The sequence below is a fragment of the Rattus norvegicus genome, chromosome 1 (assembly GCF_036323735.1).
Source record: "Rattus norvegicus strain BN/NHsdMcwi chromosome 1, GRCr8, whole genome shotgun sequence".
NCBI lineage: Eukaryota > Metazoa > Chordata > Mammalia > Rodentia > Muridae > Rattus > Rattus norvegicus.
The window spans coordinates 160,616,503-160,635,747 of record NC_086019.1 but is presented as its reverse complement, the minus strand read 5'-3'; the positions used below and the strand labels follow the sequence as shown (position 1 = coordinate 160,635,747).

General features: G+C 48.1%; 1 protein-coding gene across 22 annotated transcripts in view; it reads right to left on the bottom strand.

The window, feature by feature from the left end:
* Positions 1 to 19,245, bottom strand: part of Tenm4 (teneurin transmembrane protein 4) — a 2,974,939-nt gene that overhangs the window by 38,802 nt on the left and 2,916,892 nt on the right. For 19 of the 22 annotated variants that reach the window (XM_039113155.2, XM_039113170.2, XM_063262756.1 and 16 more), the window contains 4 exons: positions 18,949 to 19,198; positions 16,954 to 16,974; positions 9,203 to 9,435; positions 4,773 to 4,927 (listed from right to left, as the gene is read on the bottom strand). In XM_039113155.2, the coding sequence (XP_038969083.1) occupies positions 4,773 to 4,927; positions 9,203 to 9,435; positions 16,954 to 16,974; positions 18,949 to 19,198 (659 nt within the window). The remainder of the gene's footprint in view (positions 1 to 4,772; positions 4,928 to 9,202; positions 9,436 to 16,953; positions 16,975 to 18,948; positions 19,199 to 19,245) is intronic. The other 3 variants (XM_039113137.2, XM_039113140.2, XM_039113179.2) reach the window with 1 other exon arrangement.

Genomic DNA, 19,245 nt, shown 5'->3' with positions numbered 1-19,245 from the left:
TAAAGGGTACTTATCAGACCAGCAGCACAGAAGCTCCCTGGAGCTGGTCAGGAATGCAGGATGGCAAGCTTGTCCCCAGCCTACTGAATATGTATGTGCCTGCAGTCCGGTGACTGAATGCCCACTGGGGCTCAGGAAACCTGATTGATGTGGGATCTCTAGGTCCTCCCAGAAGGGATTAATGCAGTGGGACTTAGGTCCAGAGCCCAGAGCCTCACCCCGAGCCTCTCTTGGTCTGGGTGACCAATGTTTTACCAAAGGATTGTTGGATGGAAGGACTGGTGCTAGAGAAGCCCTTGGCTGACTGTGTCCCCAAGGGCCATCGTTACACTACTCATGGTCTGGAGACACTGAGCACTGCTTGCAGCTGACGTCTCAGTGCTACCTGAGGACCCAGCACCTTGACATCCCTGGGCTTCCTACAAACAGCTGACTTTTGGCCCAGTTTGGGGCTTCCTCAAACAATATGAATAATGCAGTTGGCAAGTTTCTCTCCTAGGGGTTTGCTCTAGCCTGCTAGTATCTACAAGTGTATCTATGGCAGCCATGTTAGTAATGGCAAAAACCAAAACAACAAGACCCCCAAACCGAACAGAACTGGCGTAGATGTCCAGCCACTGAGAACTGGCTAAACAATGGTAGCGCGTTTACTTTACCTGCAGATTAGAATTTTTTTTTTTTCTATTTTTCGGAGCTGGGGACTGAACCCAGGGCCTTGCGTTTGCTAGGCAAGCGCTCTACCACTGAGCTAAATCCCCAACCCCCGCAGATTAGAATTTTGTGCATGATCATTTAACATGATTCTCCAGGGTGGTGGTTCCCACCCTTCCTAATGTGACCCTTTATTGCAGTTCCTTATGTTGTGGTTGTCCCCAACCATAAATTTATTCTGTTGCTACTTCACAACTGTAATTTTGCTACTGTTATACATTGTAGTATGAATGTATGATATGCAGGTGTCTGACATGCCTCCTCCACAAGGATTGAGACCCACATGTGGAAAAGCACCATTCTAGGTAGATAAGTGATGACATGGCGGGAAGTGTTTGCTACATGCTAAGTAGAAAGAGCAGACTACAGAGCTGCAGGCGGAGAATGATAGCAGCTAGGGGAAATATATAAGTTAGTTTAGAGACAAAGAGGAGATTTACAGCTAGAAGAAAACATATTAAAATGTTAGCCATTTGGGGGACCAAGGATGATGTTAATATTCCTTTTTACTTTATTTTTTTAAAAGTTGTTGTAATGTACATGTGGTTGTGGGTGAATGTGAAAAAACACAGACAAAACCGGGGGGTGGTGACACACATCTTTAATCCAAGCACTCGGGAGGCAGAGGCGGGCAGATCTCTGAGTTCGAGGCCAGCCTGGTCTACAGAGCGAGTTCCAGGACAGACAGGGCTACACAGAGAAAAACCCAATCCAAAAACCAAACCGAACAACCCAACCAAGCAACAACAAATGCTAACAGTGAGGCTGTTCTCTTAGCTTAAGAGCCATTCCCGAGGTAGGCAAAAATAGTCAGTTTTCAGCTCCTGCGTCCTTAGCCTGCTGCCCCTCACCCGGCCCCAGCCCCTGTCTCTCTGCAGGGCAGGGGAGCTCGCAGATTCTCCAGAGCTACAACAGTTGGGCTGCTGCACACACTCCTGGTTCTCTCTGGGGTATGGTGCTGCCAGCTCTCGGCTACATCAAGAACACAGTTTGCTCTAAAGTGACAGGAGAATTTTCAATTTCCTAAAACCCATTTCTTGTCAACACTGGCTGCTAAATATTTTATGCCCTCTGGTCCTGTGGCACCTTGGGGACTTACTCGCAGAGACCTTTCTACTTGTCATTATGATGAAAAGATGGCGTCCTGATGAGTGGGTGGGTGGGAAGGAGCAGAGAGGGAGCCCGGTGGGGAGAGAGGACAAGAAGAAACGAACGGGAGAGCATTTTAGCATTTCTTTTTTCATGTTGCTTTGTGTTATTGTGTACCTGGGAAAGAGGGCCATGGCTCTCGGCGGCTCCAGGCTCTGACATACTAGATCCCTCCACCAGATCCCTGCACCAGATCCCTGCACCAGATACACCTTTCTGTTTTAGTGATAATCCTGCCACGGCTTTAATGCCCATCATCAGAATGTTGGGGCTGGACCTAAGAACGTCTGTTGTCCTCTAGTTCCTGTGCTCAAGGGACTTGTTGTGAAGGGGGCTCCCTTTCCCAGTTGTCCTGAACATTCTGTATCTCCATCAAGGTGCTCTGAGCCAACTGCTTTGCCACAGAGTGGGGAACGCACACAGAAGCATTGTCACGGGAATAAACAAGTGAGTGTCTACACCGAGCAGGAGAGGTGGGGCTAGGGTACCTCACTCCCTGTTTGCTTCCATGGTCACTAATGGGTCATCTGACTTAGGTTTCTTAGACACTGAGCTTCTTCTCCCATATGTAAATCAGAGTAATCAACATTATCCTGAGGAGCTGTAGCAAATGAGACGCTATACAGGGAAATTCTTTGTAGATTTCCAGGGAACTAATATTTACATCCTATAACCAGCTGGTGGCTCTGCACCAGGCAATTACATCCTTGATCTCATTAGAGAGATTCATTTCCTCCTCCTTGATGAAACCCAGCCCAGGGATGCTTGCAAAGGCGTTTCCTTTCACTCAGCCTCAGTTTCCTACATTCTACCCCTGGGACCACGGTGGCAGCTAAATAAGAAAAGAGAAGCTGTATTCAGCTCTGACCTCATTCCTAGTCAGTACCAGGCGCATAGCAAGTTTTCATTTGGGCTTCAAAGTACAGGGTAGAGACCCTACCTGCCATGATGAGAACCAACCTCTCAGGCCCTGACTTCTGCTTGTTCACCACATTCCTCTCACAGTGTTTTTTGATCTGAGGGAGCTATGAACACAAGTGCCACCTTCCATATGTGTACGGAAAAATACATGCCTGTGTTAAGAGTTCAGTGGGGGAAAAAGTCCAATTTTTATGTTCAGACAAAGGAAAGCAGGGACTAGAAGTAGAGCTTTTTACCCCATGATTTCTCGGCATGTGGCTTTTGTGTTTTTCTCCCTTTCAACATGCTAGCTGCCTTCCAAGTCTTTGGTGTGAGTGCCTGGCAGTGCCTCTCTCTAAACCTAAACAACTTTCCGATGTGCGGATGGAAAGTTCTCAGCGCCCTGTGCTGGCTGGTCGAGGGCCCGTTTAGAGAAGCAAAAATACTTGTCTGCACATCCTTAGGCTTTGGCGGCTTCCTCCTGGGTAATTCTAGCTTGCTCACAGACTGGAAAGGGAAACGCTCAAGCCGGCAAGGCGAAGCCTGCCAAATTGCAAAGTCAAGCGGCAGAGAAGAGATTCACAGAAGCTGGCACAGGGGAGTGCCACACCACCATCGGGCTGGGATGGGGTAATGGGTGCTGGGAATGCCAGCAGTGTGGTCCTGGGGCTTGGAGGAAGGAGTTCAGAGATGGCTCCTGTCGGCCTCCTTATATGCCCTAGGCTCTGATAATGTTAGCAGGACGGATGCTCAGCAATCAAACTCAGGCCAAGCCCTGATCCATGTCCTGGCAGTTAAGGACTTGGACCTTGCCAAGTCATCACAGGATTTATGCAGGAAACCCTGGATAGCCAGGCACTGGATCTCACTTGGATTCCTACTGTCTACCTGCTGAAGCCCAAATTTCTTGGCATAGTAGGAGGACCTTCTCTCACCAGCTCTAGACTACACTTCCTGTCTCAACTCCCTTCAAAGTGCCCTCTGCTTTGGCATTTGGCTTCCAGTGCTCTTTGAGGCAGGGTCTTGTGTATCTCAGGCTGTCTTTGAATTTAGCCTGTAGCTAAGAATGACTTTGACTTTTGGCTTCCCAGCCTCCACTTTTCAGATGTGGGATTATGGGAGTGTGCCACCGTATCCGGTTTGTATGGAACTAGGGATTGAACTTTGGGGCCTTACGAATGCCAAGCAAGTCATCTGTCAACTGAGCTGCAGCCCCGGGCTCGCACTAGGCTTAATAACATCTTTCTTTGCACATACTATTGATTTCTGTTCTCTGATGCCATCCAGCAAACCCAGAGTTCAAAACTGGTACCCATGTCTCCTCCTTACTGAAAGTGAATGCTTTTTATCCACTACCTCTGAAGGGATGAGCAGTGTTGATTCGAAGGCCTGAACATGTAATGGCATATGTGTTTTCAAGGCGATCCCTCCATGTTGATGTCTGTCAGTCACTCCATTGTATGGTTAGGAGACAGGAAGTTCAAAAGACTTCACAAGTCCATCCATGCCCCAAGGCTTTGGGTAGCTAAGGCTCTACGGAGTGGTACAGCTAGGGTCCAAACAACTGTCCAACAAATATCGGCTGTGCTCTGACTGTGTACCAGGCACTTTGGGTCAAGTAGAGGAGGTGACAGGCAGGCAGAATCCCTGTCTTGTGTAGCATATTTTCTAGAAAGTATGCTCGAGTCTGCATGTATTGTCAAAGAGGAAGTTCGGAGATATGAATTTAAATGTGAACACTGGTCTGCTGGCCACAGGAAGACCTTTTTCCCCACTGTTCCTTGAGTCCCCACTCCAGTCACACACTTATTATACTTAATGGTGAACTCTCAGGGCATTTGGGTTGGGTCAGTTTCTTCTTCTGGGTACTGAACACAGGCCCTGACCGGAGCGGGCTCCATTCAAAGGCTTGAACAAGTGTGCCAAGAGGAGTGGTCATCAGGCTGGATGAGTGACAAGTGGTAGGAAGAACACGCATGCACAAAGGGTTCCGGGAGACAATGCCTTCTCACCTGAGAAATATCCATGACAGAGTCACAGCTGAGGGGCCTGGCTGAGGTGAGATCATTGGAGCCCAGCAAAGTTGAGATGATCCCATTTTGATCAACACGTCTGATCATGGTGCCATCCACGAAGTAAATGAGCCCAAACTTGTCCACTGTAATTCCTGGGGTGGAGAAGGCAAAAAGGGAATTCAGCATCGGATACGAGAAGGAGGCTGACAGTAGAAAGCTTCCGGATTTAACATCTACCCCATCCAGCTCTGTCCCTCTGTTGGGATACTGACTTGGAATAAGTGCTATAGCCCTGAGCTATCCCAGGTTCCTCTAGTTCCCTCTTTGTTATTTAACAGTTTATTTGTTACTTACTTTTGCTTACTTTTAAATTAAAAATATAAAATTATTACTACTTATTTGAGACAGGATCTCATATAGCCCAGGCTGGCCTCAAGTTTCAGATACAGAAGATGACCTTGAACTTTTGAACTTCCGCCTCTGCCTTCCAGTGCTGAGGTTATATGTGTGCACCAATGCGTCCAGTCTTATGCAGTGCTGGGGAGTGAACCGAGGGTTCTGTGCATGTCTGGTGAGCACTGTGACAAGTGAATCACATCCCTGCCACCCCAGTCCTCTCTTACAGAAGAAGAGAGGGCAAGGAAGATGCCAAGGTTTTAAGTGTCCTATGAACCAAGGGTAAAAATCCAGTGTCCTAGACCTCAGGCTCTGTCTTCCCACTCTGCTGTGACAAGAGACTCTTTCTTGTCTTTCACTTGGGTACCAATGGAAACTGGGTTTGTGAAGGACTCGAAGTAGAAATAGGAAAGACATTTTCCAGTGTCATTTGAGTTATTTAAGTTAACCCATTTCTGAAGTCCTGCAAACACAACAATAATGGGTCCCCTTTTTAGTAACAATTTCTCTTTTCTTCCAAGACAATCACACTCTAAGTTTATCAGCCCTTATTATTTTGGTTTCATTGGTCATTATGAGAGCACAGATTGAAAAGTATACTTTGGGTTTGTGTAAAGAATGGGTTTGTTGACTTCTGGATCTGAGGACAGCGCCCTGAAGATGGGGATCTTGGCTATCATTCAGCATCCCCCCCTTTCACTTGCTGGGCCCTTTTACCCTGATAACTTTCTCCACAGGGGTGTGGGGCCCAGTCGCTGGACCTCTTGGCATCTGTTTCTTTACTCATTATATCAAAGGACTGCTTAAGCCTCCATTTTGCCTTAGGCCTGAGGCCTTACGAGGAGCCATGGCACCCCCAGGTAGATAATTGAGAAAACCTCACTCAAATCTTGTGTTTCTGAAGGGCACCTTGGGGATGGTGGTACAGAAGGTCACTCAGGAGGTCATTCTTCCTGGCCAGGGACTCATTTCAGGCCCATGCAGGGAGCTTTTGCTTGGCCTCACTTCTGGTGATATCATCCAGGAGATGGCAGGGTCTAGGACGGATATGTGTTTTCAGAATTGCTGGGTGGTACCTGCCATCCGTGAAGGGTGACAGGTTTTGAAATGGAGGCACAGGACTGAGTCAGAACCACATGAAGCACCATTGGAAATGACAGGCTCAGGAGGGAGGTGTGACATAAAGGGTCGTCTTGATTTTGTCTACTGTCTTCTGGCCAGGCAACGGGAGAAAAGGTTAGATGAGGCATGGGGAGGGGGTCCGTCTGAGTTGGGAAGCTGAGTTTCTTCACCCTTGACTCTTGGTCTCCTCACTGCTGTGAATGACAGTGTGTGGAATGACAGCTTCTGACTGGGGAGCCCGGGAGAGAGAGCTCAGTTGGTAAGGTGGGAAACTGAGATTGACTCCTAGAACCCACGCAGAAGTTAGGTATGGGAGTGCTCTTACAATCATGGCACTGGGGAGGTGGATACAGGTGGTTCTGGGGATCACTGAATTCTGGGTCAATGAGAGACCCTGTCTCAGAAAATCAAAAGGGTGGAATGATATCTCTGTTCTCTGGTCTCCCACACATGACTGTACACATGGCCTCACACTAGGAATGATTGTGTACTCTTGACAGGTGCCTGTGCACTCCTACAACACACACACACACACACACACACACACACACACACACACACACACACACACACACACAGTGGTGGGGTGGGAAGAAACAGTTGACTTGGAGTTCTTAACTCTAATACTCATTAATGACCATTCTGTCTGTGTGACAGCAGACAGTGCTCTGTGGCTTCCAAGGCCTGGGTGGGTTCTTTGGCCCTTGTGTCTCTTCCAGGTCAGCAGGATGGGCTAAGGCTTCCAGGGATCTCTGACTGATGGCCATACCACAGCTCTCATTCCATTCCTCTTTAAAGGACCAGGAAGCTGGAAAAGGACTTCACACCAATGTGCAGGCAGCCTGAGGGATGGGAGCCTTTCTGTGGTCCTGCCTAGAATGTCAATTAATTCCCTTCCGTAAGCAGCAGGACGTGAGTCAGTCCCGCTGCCTGTCTGCCTGGCTATGCCCTGTCTCTCTCCTCCATCTGCCAGGACTGATGAGCGCTCCGTGAACAATTGGGTTTCTTGTTTACAAAGTTGGCTGCGCAGACTAATGGAAGTGATCTGTCCCCTGATTAATTACTTCATTTTTCCTCCTTTTGTTGTGCTAAATGGACGGACATCTTTTCTCCTCCCTCCTGCAAAGTGACTGCGTACTGCAGCCCCCTTGTCATTTCTGTCTGGGTTAATTACAGGCTTTTGGGCAATGGTACTGCCACTCCAACTGTGTGGTGAGGGAGGGGACCACAGGCACGCAGAACAACAGAGATGCCAGGAGGGAAGAACAATCTCTCAGCAGGAAACGGTCTTAATCAGAAGACAGCAGGGTGTTGCAGCTGACAGGGATGGCGGGATCCTTTGGCTTAACCTACTTACTCACAAACTGGGAGACTGAGGTCCGAAAGGGGAGGCCTTAGGGCCGTCTGGAGGCAGAGGAAAACTGCCGTGCAAGCCTGTACTTCCTCTCCACTGCTCACTCAGTACTAAGGAATCACAGCTAGCAGGGGGTTGAGCCGTTGGTGGCACAACACTTACCCGCAGAGCTGTCACCTGACCATGCCATTAGTTAGGTAGACAGTCTGTCAGGATGCTATATGATGCTACACGATTACATAATACATGGCAGGGACACGATTAGGGGTCTCCTGTGATGCTGTGTTTACTATGTATCTAGTTGTCTGTACTAGACATTTATATTCCTGATATTTAAATTGGATTATGACTGTGTAGAATAGCCCGGTAACATGGAGGAGGAAAATGAGGTTCAGAGAGGTTAGGCAACTTGTCCAATGTCACACAGTTACTAGATAACAATGCCCGAATTGGAATACATGATTTTTCAAGAGCCTACTGCTTTGATTTGAAACCAGACCTCGAAATCAGGTCCTCTTTAACACTGTACTTATTTCTAACAGTTTTATAGGGCAGCATGTGAAATATATCAACTTTGACTCCCGGAACAATCTTAGGAGGTAGGAGTAGGTGGTATTATTACTCTGATTTTATTTGGGTAGGTCCCTGAGTCTTAGTGGCTAGAAGTCCCTTGCTATAGGGCTTGCTACATGGTAAATTCCTTACTGAAGGATGCCTCCTGGTAGTGATGGCCTCTTGTGTCAAGCTTCCTCAGTCTCTGGGCATCAGGTTTCTTTCGGCTCAGAGACCCCCCACCCCCTTCCTTCTGGCATCTCAGGGCATGCATCTCCTCTCTCCATCTAGGTGTCATTGATTCTGCTACAGTGAGCTTTGCTATGCATCCTGAAACTCTGTGTATTTGGTAAATACTTGTGAATGAAAAATTAGAGACTCCTCTCTTTAAGTCTACCTCACACACAAGGAAGACATGGGACTATCTTTGTGGAGCACTGACTAAGGCAAAGCCTGCACACCCAGGGGGAGGGAGTCGCTCAGGAGATGGAGCGCTGGTTTGTTAGAACCCTACACAGCTGTTAAAAATGAGTAGCTCGGAGAATATTTACTGTCATGGAGAAGTCATTTGGTATCGTTTGGATAAAAGCAGCTTGCTAACAGAGTATGCTTGACGTTTCATCTTGTTTGACTGCACTGACTAATGTGCACAAACACTCAGAAAAAAAGACAGGAGGAAAGACAGGTATTGTTAACTGGGGTTGTTCCCAGCAGGTAGAATTATCACAATTCCTCTGTGTACACACACACTACAGAGACACACGCAAACTGTGCGTGTGTATTTAATTTAGGCAATCATTAGCAAGAGGACACACACACACACACACACACACACACACACACACACACACACACACACACTTTTACCCCCTCTCTCTTAGGCCTCTTTCTGATGATTACTTATATCAAATACGAACATACAGACACTCAGACAGGCAGACAGACAGACAGACACAATGTTAATGACAAGTAAAATGTTATTGTTGTAAAAGCAAAGCCTTACCCCTGGGATTAGTGAGCGTGGCTTCTGTGGCTTTCCCACCGTCTCCGCAGCGAGTATCATCGAAGGGGAGGCACTGGTCACCAGTCCCTGCTACCACCTCGGAGTTCTTGACCAGGTCCTTCACCACGGTGGTGGACTTGATCTTGAAGACCCGCCGGCTGTTGGTGTCAGACAGGAAGACGGCCCCGCTCATGGGGTCTGTAGCCAGGTAGTATTTGTGTGCTGGGCTGTGACTGCAAGAGAGTTAGGGCTAGCATGAGCACTTCCTTCTCTCCATCACATAACTAGAGACGCACAGCATGATATACCATCCTGAACATGCCAGGTCTCATTTGACCTCAGAACTAAGAAGGGTTGGGCCTGCTTATTACTTGGATGGGGATATACAACATGAATCCCTAACCCATTGGAATCTCAGCAAAATGCTCTAATGAGGATGCTATCTTCATTGTGACCTGCGAGCTTGGCCTAATGATCTCTCCCCTTTAAGTTACTAATGCAAAACCCTTTTCTTAGCCCAGCGACATGGCTCAGTCAGTAGGGTGCTTGCAAGCACTGGGAGTTCAATACTGAGAACCCATGTTGAAGACAAAACCAGCCAACCAACCAACCAACCAACCAACCAACCAACCAACCAACCAACCGACCCACCCACCCACCCCTGCCAGCTGCGAGGCCATGTCTGCAATCACAGTGTTTACGAGGCAGAGATGCGAGAAGCCTGGGACTCACTGGCCAGCTGTCCTATGCTCCTTGCTGAACTCTAGGCCATTGAGAGACTGGCTCAAAGGGAAAAGAAGGGTATATGGTACCATCTAAGGTTGTTCTCTGGTTTCTATATGCCTACGTATACACACCATATACATACATACATACATACATACATACATACATCATACACCAAAAAACCCACCAGGCCTCTTGCTAATGATTGCCTACATCGAATGCTAAACATATACTTCCCCCACCTCTTATGTGTTATTTGTGTTTTGCCTACAGGCACACATGTGAACTGTATATTGCAGTGCCCACAGAGGCCAGCAGAGGGCATCAGATCCATTGAAATAGAATTATAGACTGCTATGGGCAGTACATACTATCATGTGGGTGCTGGGAACTGAACCTAGGTCCCCTGGAAGAACAGCCTGTGAGCTTCCTTGCTGAGCCATCTCTCTAGTTTAACACATAAAAAATTATCACTGAATCTTGTCTTAGGAGACCTGCTAAACCCAAGATAGGAACATGGAGGTCCTTGACTTTAAACAATAACCCAAGGGTTTAAAACAAGCCTTTCTTTCTATGGTTTTTATAGTGACTTCCAATACCGTCTTGGGACTGACAGATAAGACACTGGCTAAAGCTGCCTATTACCAGTGGCTACCCCATTTCCAGGCATTCCTAAGGGTGGGTTACTCAGGAGCCTAGGTGTCTCTGTCCTGCAGGCATATAAATGAGGTGTAGGATCACTTTCTAATTTGCAGCAAACTCAATGAAAAGAAAGAGAGCAGAGGAGCAGCACTGATTGGGTCTGCTTCTGGAAGAAAGCCATAAAACCTGGGCTCTGGTAACAGGAAAGAAGTCAGATCATGCAGAAATGTGAAAGGGATATTTCCGTTGGAAAATGCCCAAGGCCTGAAACCAGATCAGTCTGTGGGGTATGAAACTTGGGCCCCTGGGCCTCCAGCTTTCTTCATCTACAGGATGGTGGTGTGAGTGCTTACTTAGATTTGGGACTATTCACATGAGACCACATGTGTCTCACATGTAGTATGATGCATGACACACAGGAGGTACTCGGCAGTCACGTCTGCTGCTGAGTGGTGACGCTTGTGCTTGCCTTTGGCGATGACTTTCTGGTAGGCATCTCCTGCTAAGCACAGATCCTACACGCAGGGGTATTGATTATAACTTCTTCCAAGTCTAGAGCACATAGAGGCTGGGCTTACCACTGGGAGCCCACTGTGATGTCAATTTTCAGCTCCTGTGTGTGGTCTGATCATGTCAATATTGTCTTCAAACAACATGTCAATATTATACACTTATCAAGCATAGAGATTAATCCGGGTCCTTTGGAAAAACTTAATTTTATAAACTAGTGTTTATTATACATGAAGCTTGAGGCACTGTGTATGTGCATGCATGTGTGTGTGTGTGTGTGTGTGTGTGTATGTACCTCTCTCTCTGTGTATTTGTGTGTGTGCACACACCTCTGTCTCTCTCTGTCTCTCTGTCTGTCTCTGTCTCTGTCTGTCTGTCTCTCTGTCTCTCTCTGTCTCTGTCTCTCTCTGTCTCTGTCTCTCTCTTTCTCTGTCCCTCTGTCTCTCTGTCTCTCTCTGTCTCTCTCTTTCTCTGTCCCTCTGTCTCTCTGTCTCTCTCTGTCTCTCTCTGTCTCTCTGTCTCTCTCTGTCTCTCTCTGTCTCTGTCTCTGTCTCTCTCTCTGTCTCTGTCTCTCTCTCTCTGTATATAGGACCATGTTCTCTTAGTCTGGCCCTGACTTCTCATGATTAGAAACACCCCATGCTTTGGTAGTGTCCCCTGGGCCAGAGCCGGATGTCCAAACCCGAGGCTTTCTTATTGTTTGCTGTTCTGCACTGGCACTTCCTCTCCAGCCCCATACTGCTATCCCATTGCCTCCTAATGAACGAGGGCAGGATCCTCTTCCTCAGACCATTTTTCTGATCTGCTCACCCCACTAGGTTATTTCTGTGTTTCAGTTTGCAATGCTCTCCCCTCTTTCAGAGGAAGCACAGATTTTCTAAGCCAGATGCAGCTCGGTCCCTTCCTCTCAGACATCCCACACTAGCAACACCCATACCAGGCCCCTTGTTGCATCCGGTCCTGCCTCTACCCACTCCTCTGCTCTGTTCCCTTTCTCTGTCATCTATTCAGGGACCTTTTCTGGCAAACTGTTTTTCCTCTGTGGGCTGGGGTTCATCCTATCGTATGACTTACACCAAGCACAGGCCTGGCCATTTATGTCTTTCATACCTCCTTTCAGTACGTTACGGGGAGACATCTCGATTTTTATCCAGTCTGCGTTTCCAGTGCCTGACTTACAGCCTCCAGCCCTTCAGAGCGGCTTGTCTTAAGCAGATGACATGTCCATTTTCAGTTTATCTAGGTGGTATTTGCATTAAAATCACTTAGCTTTGCTTCCCCTTCTCATGGGGCTGGCAGTAATAGCACAGACGTCCTGTTTATCTTGAAATGTTCCCTTGGGACTTAGAAGGTGGCACAAATTTAATCTTCCCAGACAACCCTGATCCTAGCTTAATAAAACACAGTGACCTTAGATCCTGCTCTATCGTGCTGGAGCATCCCGGACTCCCAGCTTCCCCATGACAGCCAGAAGGCAGGGGGACTATTTCATTTTGGTGTGCATCACTCATGATAAACTGGTGTTATCTACCTTGGCAGAGAGAGGACCCCGAGGGAGTATGGTGGAGGGCCCTGTCCACTTAGATTAGCCCCTTGAGTTCCTAGCTCACATAGCCCTGCACTGCCCTGGAGAAGTGGCACTCACGTGGGGCTTCTCAAGTGGGTGAATTCCAGGAGATGGTGGCCTTTGCCAGGATTGTCCTAGATCCTATAAAAGTTAGAGTTGCTCTTATGCTTATAAGGTAGTCAGCGTGGGAGGAAAACTGCTTGCTGTGAGTGGAGAAGGTGAATATTTAACTGGGGTGAGTCAGTGAAATAGTTGTGATTGTCAGTTGTCCAGTGGTTAGGTCTCTGCTCTGCTCATCCATGGGCCTGTAGACACACAGACACAGACAGAGACACAGACACACAGACGCACACACCACATACACACACACCACACACACATACCACACATACAGACACACACCGCACACAGCACACACACACACACACACACACACACACACACACACACACACACACACACACACACACATCTGTTTGATTTTCAGACAGGGACTCCTTTATCCCAGGCTGAACCTCAAACTCACCACGTAGCTGAGAACGTGTCCTGCTTCTGCCTCCCCAGTGCTGGGATCGCAGCACTAAACCTGGCTTCATTGGGTGCTGGAGATCAAACCTAGGGCTTTGTGCAAGCCCTGTACCGTGAACTACACCCCTGGCTCCACAGTTCCTCCTGTGCCAGCCAGCACTGGCGGCTGCACTGTATCTTCTGCTCCCTCTGGGCCCTCCCTTGGCTGCTGCCCGGCAGCCTGTGGGATGGAGCTGAGGAGCTGATGCCATGGATTAGGATGTATCTGATGATGGAAGATGTGGATTCTGGCCTAGTCTGTGTGTCTGGACTTGACACACATGGCCTCAGTTCCCCAGTAACTAGCACATTAGGTGGGGACCGTCATCTTCCATGTAAGAGGACTGAGATGGACAGAGATGACTGGCTGAGCAGGCTCACAGCTGCTGAGTGGATTTCAATCTCCATGTGCTTCGCTCCAGTCTACTTCTATTTCCCCATGTAGCTGCCACTGTCCCCTGAACACACCAGTGCTGCAGCCCGAAGGCCCGGCGATCTGCTGCAAGACACGCAGTCCTTGAAAGCATCGGCTGCAAGGAAGCTCCAGGGCCCCTTTGACTTGCCTGTCTCGGGAGATTCAGCTAGGTACTCCCTCACCTGCACCACCATTCCTGCCCCTGCTTCTCGGTTACAACACACTGTAGCCTCATGTTTCCCAGGAGTTGTGGCAGATCTTGCTGCTAGTGTCTGTGGTACTTTCAGTTTCTGTTCTCTGTTTCCTCGATAAAGTCTTGAACTTGGGACTGGAGAGATGGCTTGGCAATTGAGGACACTAGCTGATCTTCCAGAGGACCTGACTTTAACTCCCTGCACCCACATGGTAGCTCACATCCACCTGTAACTCTAGTTCTAGGGGATCCTATGTTCCCTCTGACCTCCAAGTACATAGCATGCATGTGGAACACATACAGGCAAAACCCATATAAATAAATTACAGCCACCGCCACCACTACTGTGAGCACGGCCACCGCCACCACTGCTGTGAGCATTGCCACTGCCACCACTATTGTGAGCACCGCTACTGCCACCGCCACCACTGCTGTGAGCACGGCCACTGCCACCGCCACCACTACTGTGAGCATTGCCACTGCCACCACTATTGTGAGCACCGCTACTGCCACCGCCACCACTGCTATGAGCACCTTCTTGAATGCTTCTAGGATAGGGGACTGACTTCAAGTCCTAAATGATCCCACTACACAGATTCTGAAAAGTTCTGCTGAACTTATGCGAGAATAAATGAATGAATGAATTTGGCTTTGTCGCTGGAGGAAACACAGGAAGCATCTATTGCTAGTGATCTCAGATTGATACTTCTATAGATCAGAATCATCTGGAAATTAGAAGAAGTGGCCTGAACAAGCATGACTTGAAGGGGCTGGGCTCTGCCTTTGAGGTCTCTTCAGGTGCATCCTAGGTATAGCCAGACTTGGGAGTTAAGCAGAGTGTCTCCGACCTCAACGTGCAGGGGATACTCTTGAAGACGTTACCAAAATGCAGATGTCAGTTCCATAGTGCAGAACTTGGTATTTCTGATAGTTCCTAGGCACATTAGTACCATATTCTAAGGCCTATGGATATGCTGCAAAACATATAGGCACGTGATGGAAGAAGGCCTGTGGCTAAGGCCCCAGAGGCCCCAGGACCAGGTCCACGTACAGGGAGCATTTTCAGGCTCCAAGGATTGTGTCTAATCCAATTTTGATGGCTAGGACCCTGAACGGGGCCAGATGCAGAACTAGATCACAGCCTTACTCTGAAACTTGCTGCAGGGAACTCCAAGGCCTCACACTGTGTTCTAGCTCTGGGAGTGAAACCTTGGCTGTGGAAGCATTCCTGAAGTTAGTGAGTTGAAGCCAACCTTCCCACTTTGGGAAGAAGTGGGGATGTTCTAGGTAGAGATTGGGAACTTGGGGGTCTCTTTGTGGTGAAAGATAATCTTTTCTCTATTTCTGAGGGAGAAACCTCCTTTGGTCCCAGAGTAAGATCTCCTTTGAGCAAGGAGCCTCGTTTGACCACTTTGGATGCTACCCTGCCAGGAACTAGTTCATGTGTTCCCACCAGCAGGCAGAGGTGGGTGCTGGAGCCTGAGAGACAAAGGATCAAACACCACTCTACCCACTTACTACATTTGCTTGGGCAGATTGCTTTGCTGAGTCTCTATGCTTGATCTGAGAAGTGGGGCAATCACATCTACTTCAAAGGGTCATTTTAAAGATAAAAACTATACAACTGAATGTAAGCCTCTGCACACAGTGTCTGTTCCCATAAAAATCGAGATGTTTAATAGATGGCAGCTTTTTTGTCCTTTTTTAGAATTTTGAGACATGGTTATGTATATTCTAGGGGACCTTGAACCTACTAGGTAGTTAAGGGTGATCTTGAACTTGTGATCCTCCTCTGTCTATCCCCCAAGTACTGGGATTCGAGGACTGGAGCATTCTACCCAGTTTCTGTGGTGCTAGGAACTGAACCCAGTTCTTCAAGAATACTAAACAAGCACTCTGCTAGCAGCTTAGCATTTAAGGTTTGATCACTGGTGTTCCTCCTGGTTTTTACTTTTGGTCCCAATCTCTTATATGCATCCTTAGTTGTAAGAGGACTCAGTTACCCTTTTGGGGGCACCTTATCATCATGCTTATTATAATTATAACAAATTGTAATATGCTAATTAGGAAACCCATGTATAGCGATTGTAACAGCTATTACAACCACTGCTAACATGTCTTTTCATAGCATTTTTTTGGGAACCTCTCTCTGTGCCTGAAAAGGCTGAATAGTTTGCAGAGATCCTTTTTGTTCCTTACGGTAATTTTTAATAACTTTGAGATAAAAATGAAAGTTCAGAGATGAAGCAATTATTTCAGGGCTATACCTCTAGGGAGCATTCTCATTGTAAACTGGAAATAATCACAGACATCTGTCTCACAGGGTGGATCACATAAGATGGTATTCATGTGAACTGCCTAGCTCCTGTTATGCAGCAGGTACTCCGCACATATGAATTATTACTTAAAATAACATATGCACATACACATACCCACCTATATACAGGAGTGGATTCAGAAATGACTGCTGGCTCAGGCTTTGTCTGTCCCCTCACTATCCCCAAGAGACTTCTTTTATAGGACTTCCTGGCACCATTTTGGTCTGAGTCTGACGCAGACAGCTGAGAGTCACCCCTGTGGCTGTGCAAACCATAGCTCTGTCTGCTCATCCTCACTTTTCAAATCTACATGCTGACACGGTTCTGCGTGAGGACTGCTGCCTGCATGAAGTCACTGGGATGTCCTGCCTGGAAGAGCCTCTGCAGGGCCGCCTGCCATTCCAGGTGCTCTGACTTCGAGATCCATCCGGACCCTACCTATTTTCATACTCTTCACCGGTGTCAGCACCTCCCACCACAGCCAGAAACTTACCCAATGGTCTAGATGATGTGTTAGACTAACAATTAAGCAGGTGCTGCCACTCACATATTTCCCCCATTACTCCAGTCTGTCACATCTATAGACTACAGGACAAGTGTCTCACTTTACCACCGGTACAAGGAATTCCGGTCTTTGCCACTTTCCCCACCACTAGGAGTTGGGTGTCCTAATTGCACTGATTATCTCCCATCAGCTTCTAGCCACACAGGGTTCCTCTGTCATTGAGCCATCTGAAATTGACAGGTGTGGCTTACCATACAGCATGCAACAAGGCAGGGGAGAGGCAGGAAATTCTCCACTGGTTGGCTTACCTATGTCTGAAATCTTTATTTCTGACAGAAGACAGGAGAGCAGGGAATAGAAGAAAGAACGAGGTGTTAGCAGCAGGGTTAGAAGCATTATTAGCAGCTGAAAACTTGACAGCAATGGTACTGTACAACACTGTAATAAATACGGACTTGGCAGCCATGACACTGATACATTTTATATTGGATACTCCTTGTCAGTGAGTTCACTTACAAGCAGCTACATATCACAGAGGAGGCCCGGCTCCACCTGCACCGTACCGCTGACTCCGGAAGAGACAGGCCTGACACAGTGTGCTGCTTCAGTGGGGGCTCAGAAGAGACATACACCCAGACATACACCCAGAGAGATACAGGCTTGCTGCTTCTGGTCTCCGCATGCAAGCTCCTCTATGACAGTCTTCAAAATGTGGGGAGCCTACCAAGAGCCTACTCAAACCAAGGCATGGGACTGGGGAGTGAGTGTAATTAGGGAGGGGATGACACAGAGACAAAGACCAGCAGGAAAAGGCTGGCGGAAGATATGTCAGGATGATAACACACTGAGTTCTTCCGTGGTTTTGTTTATTCCTCCAAACCCCTCACACACAATCCTCAACAGTAGTGGGAAAGAGAGAGAGAGAAACTAGGATGTCTTATTTGGAGGATATGAAAATGGGAGGCCCAGAATTTAAAAGTTTGCTCAAAGTCACACAGCTTCTCTGCTACGTTGAGCTGACCCCTTGCTTCTTTGCTCCTTTGACTCATTTATGTTCATCTGACTGAAGCAAGTATAGCCGAGGGGCCCTTCCTCCCTGACCAGTGCCTGTGCATTAACCTCGTAACAGAGAGAAAGGGCAAAGAATACTCTCCTGGAGTCAGGTATCTCGCCCAGCCTGATGTGTGATTTCCTAGGCGCCCACAACATGGGAGCCTCCTCGAGCTTCCCCGGGTGACCTGTGTGGGGATGGATCCTCACGGTCCTTAGGGCAGTGGTGTGTGACAGCCAGTCAGCATGCTCTGCCTCCTTTTCTGTGTGAGCTGCATAAGGACTTAGCCAGCAGAGAATAACATTACAAGGTGGAATGGCTCTCACTATGCCAGGTGACTGGGCTGTGTCACTGTCTTCTAGGTTTGGGTTCACCATTCTAGATGCTGGACTTTGAGCATGTGCTTTAAATTCTCTGGGCCTGCTTTCCCTTTTTGCCAAAGGTTGACAAGAGGGGATACGTTACAGACCCATCACACTGGTTAACAGTAGGAGCCCTACTGCCCTTCCATCCCAAATCGTGCCTTGCTCATGTGTTCCAAACCAGGATATGAGTGAATTATCTGCTCTAAGATAGCTATCAAAAACTTTCTGAAATTTCTTCTGAAATTGAGAGTAGGGCTCCCCTGTCTCTGAAGTACAGTTTCCCTTTAAGCATAGAACCCACCTCATGGGTTCTAAAGAGATCTGGCTCAGGGAAATAGGAGAAAGTGCAAAGTCAAGAGTTGTTCTCCAGCTGATGGGCATTGTGCTTCATTGCTCATGGTCAGGAGTAAGGATCTCTCCCTGTTGCTCTGCTCCACCGAGAGAGCTGAGAGGCCTGGCTGGCATCAGCCTTGGGCTTCATTTTATCTCAACCCTGGCCGGTTGAGGTAACGGTCTCTGAGGAACACTAAGGAACAGGACTGAACTTGGTGACATTTGCTTGCTGTGAATCCTTTGTTCTTACAAAAAGACTCTTGTAACTGATTCTATTGATCAAATGCAGAAAAAAAGGTTTGGTGGCTCTGGGGGAGAGTCATTTTCAGCTCTTAGCAGCCTCCTACAACCTCTGGACATGAAGGACAACTCTGTCTTCCTCACAGAGCACAGGGAGGCAGCAACTCATAGATCTGGGAAGTGAAAAGTCCCAGTGTCTGGCAGGTGCAGCTCTGTCTTGTCCTCCTTCTCTGGTCCCCATGGGTAAGGCTGTTGGGTTCCCATGATGTCAAGGGACATTACAAGGAATCACGGGGATGATATCCATTACATACCTCATCTCCAGGATGTTGGTGACATTTCCAGAGGGGAAGATCCTTCGGATGTAGTTGAAGTCTCCCACGTAGAGACTCCCATCAGAACCACAGGTGAGGGCCACGGGTGCTAGGAGCTTGTTGCCATCCGCGAGGCCATTGCAGCTGGGGCAGGAGATGCTCCTCCTGCGCCCATTGCCCATGATGCTGCCGATGACTGGTGGCTGCTGGGACACGAACTGGTTCTCTCCATTCCCTTTGTGCAGGATGCCTGGGACACGGAGAGATGCGCATAAGTGAGGGAACAGAGGCTGGGCC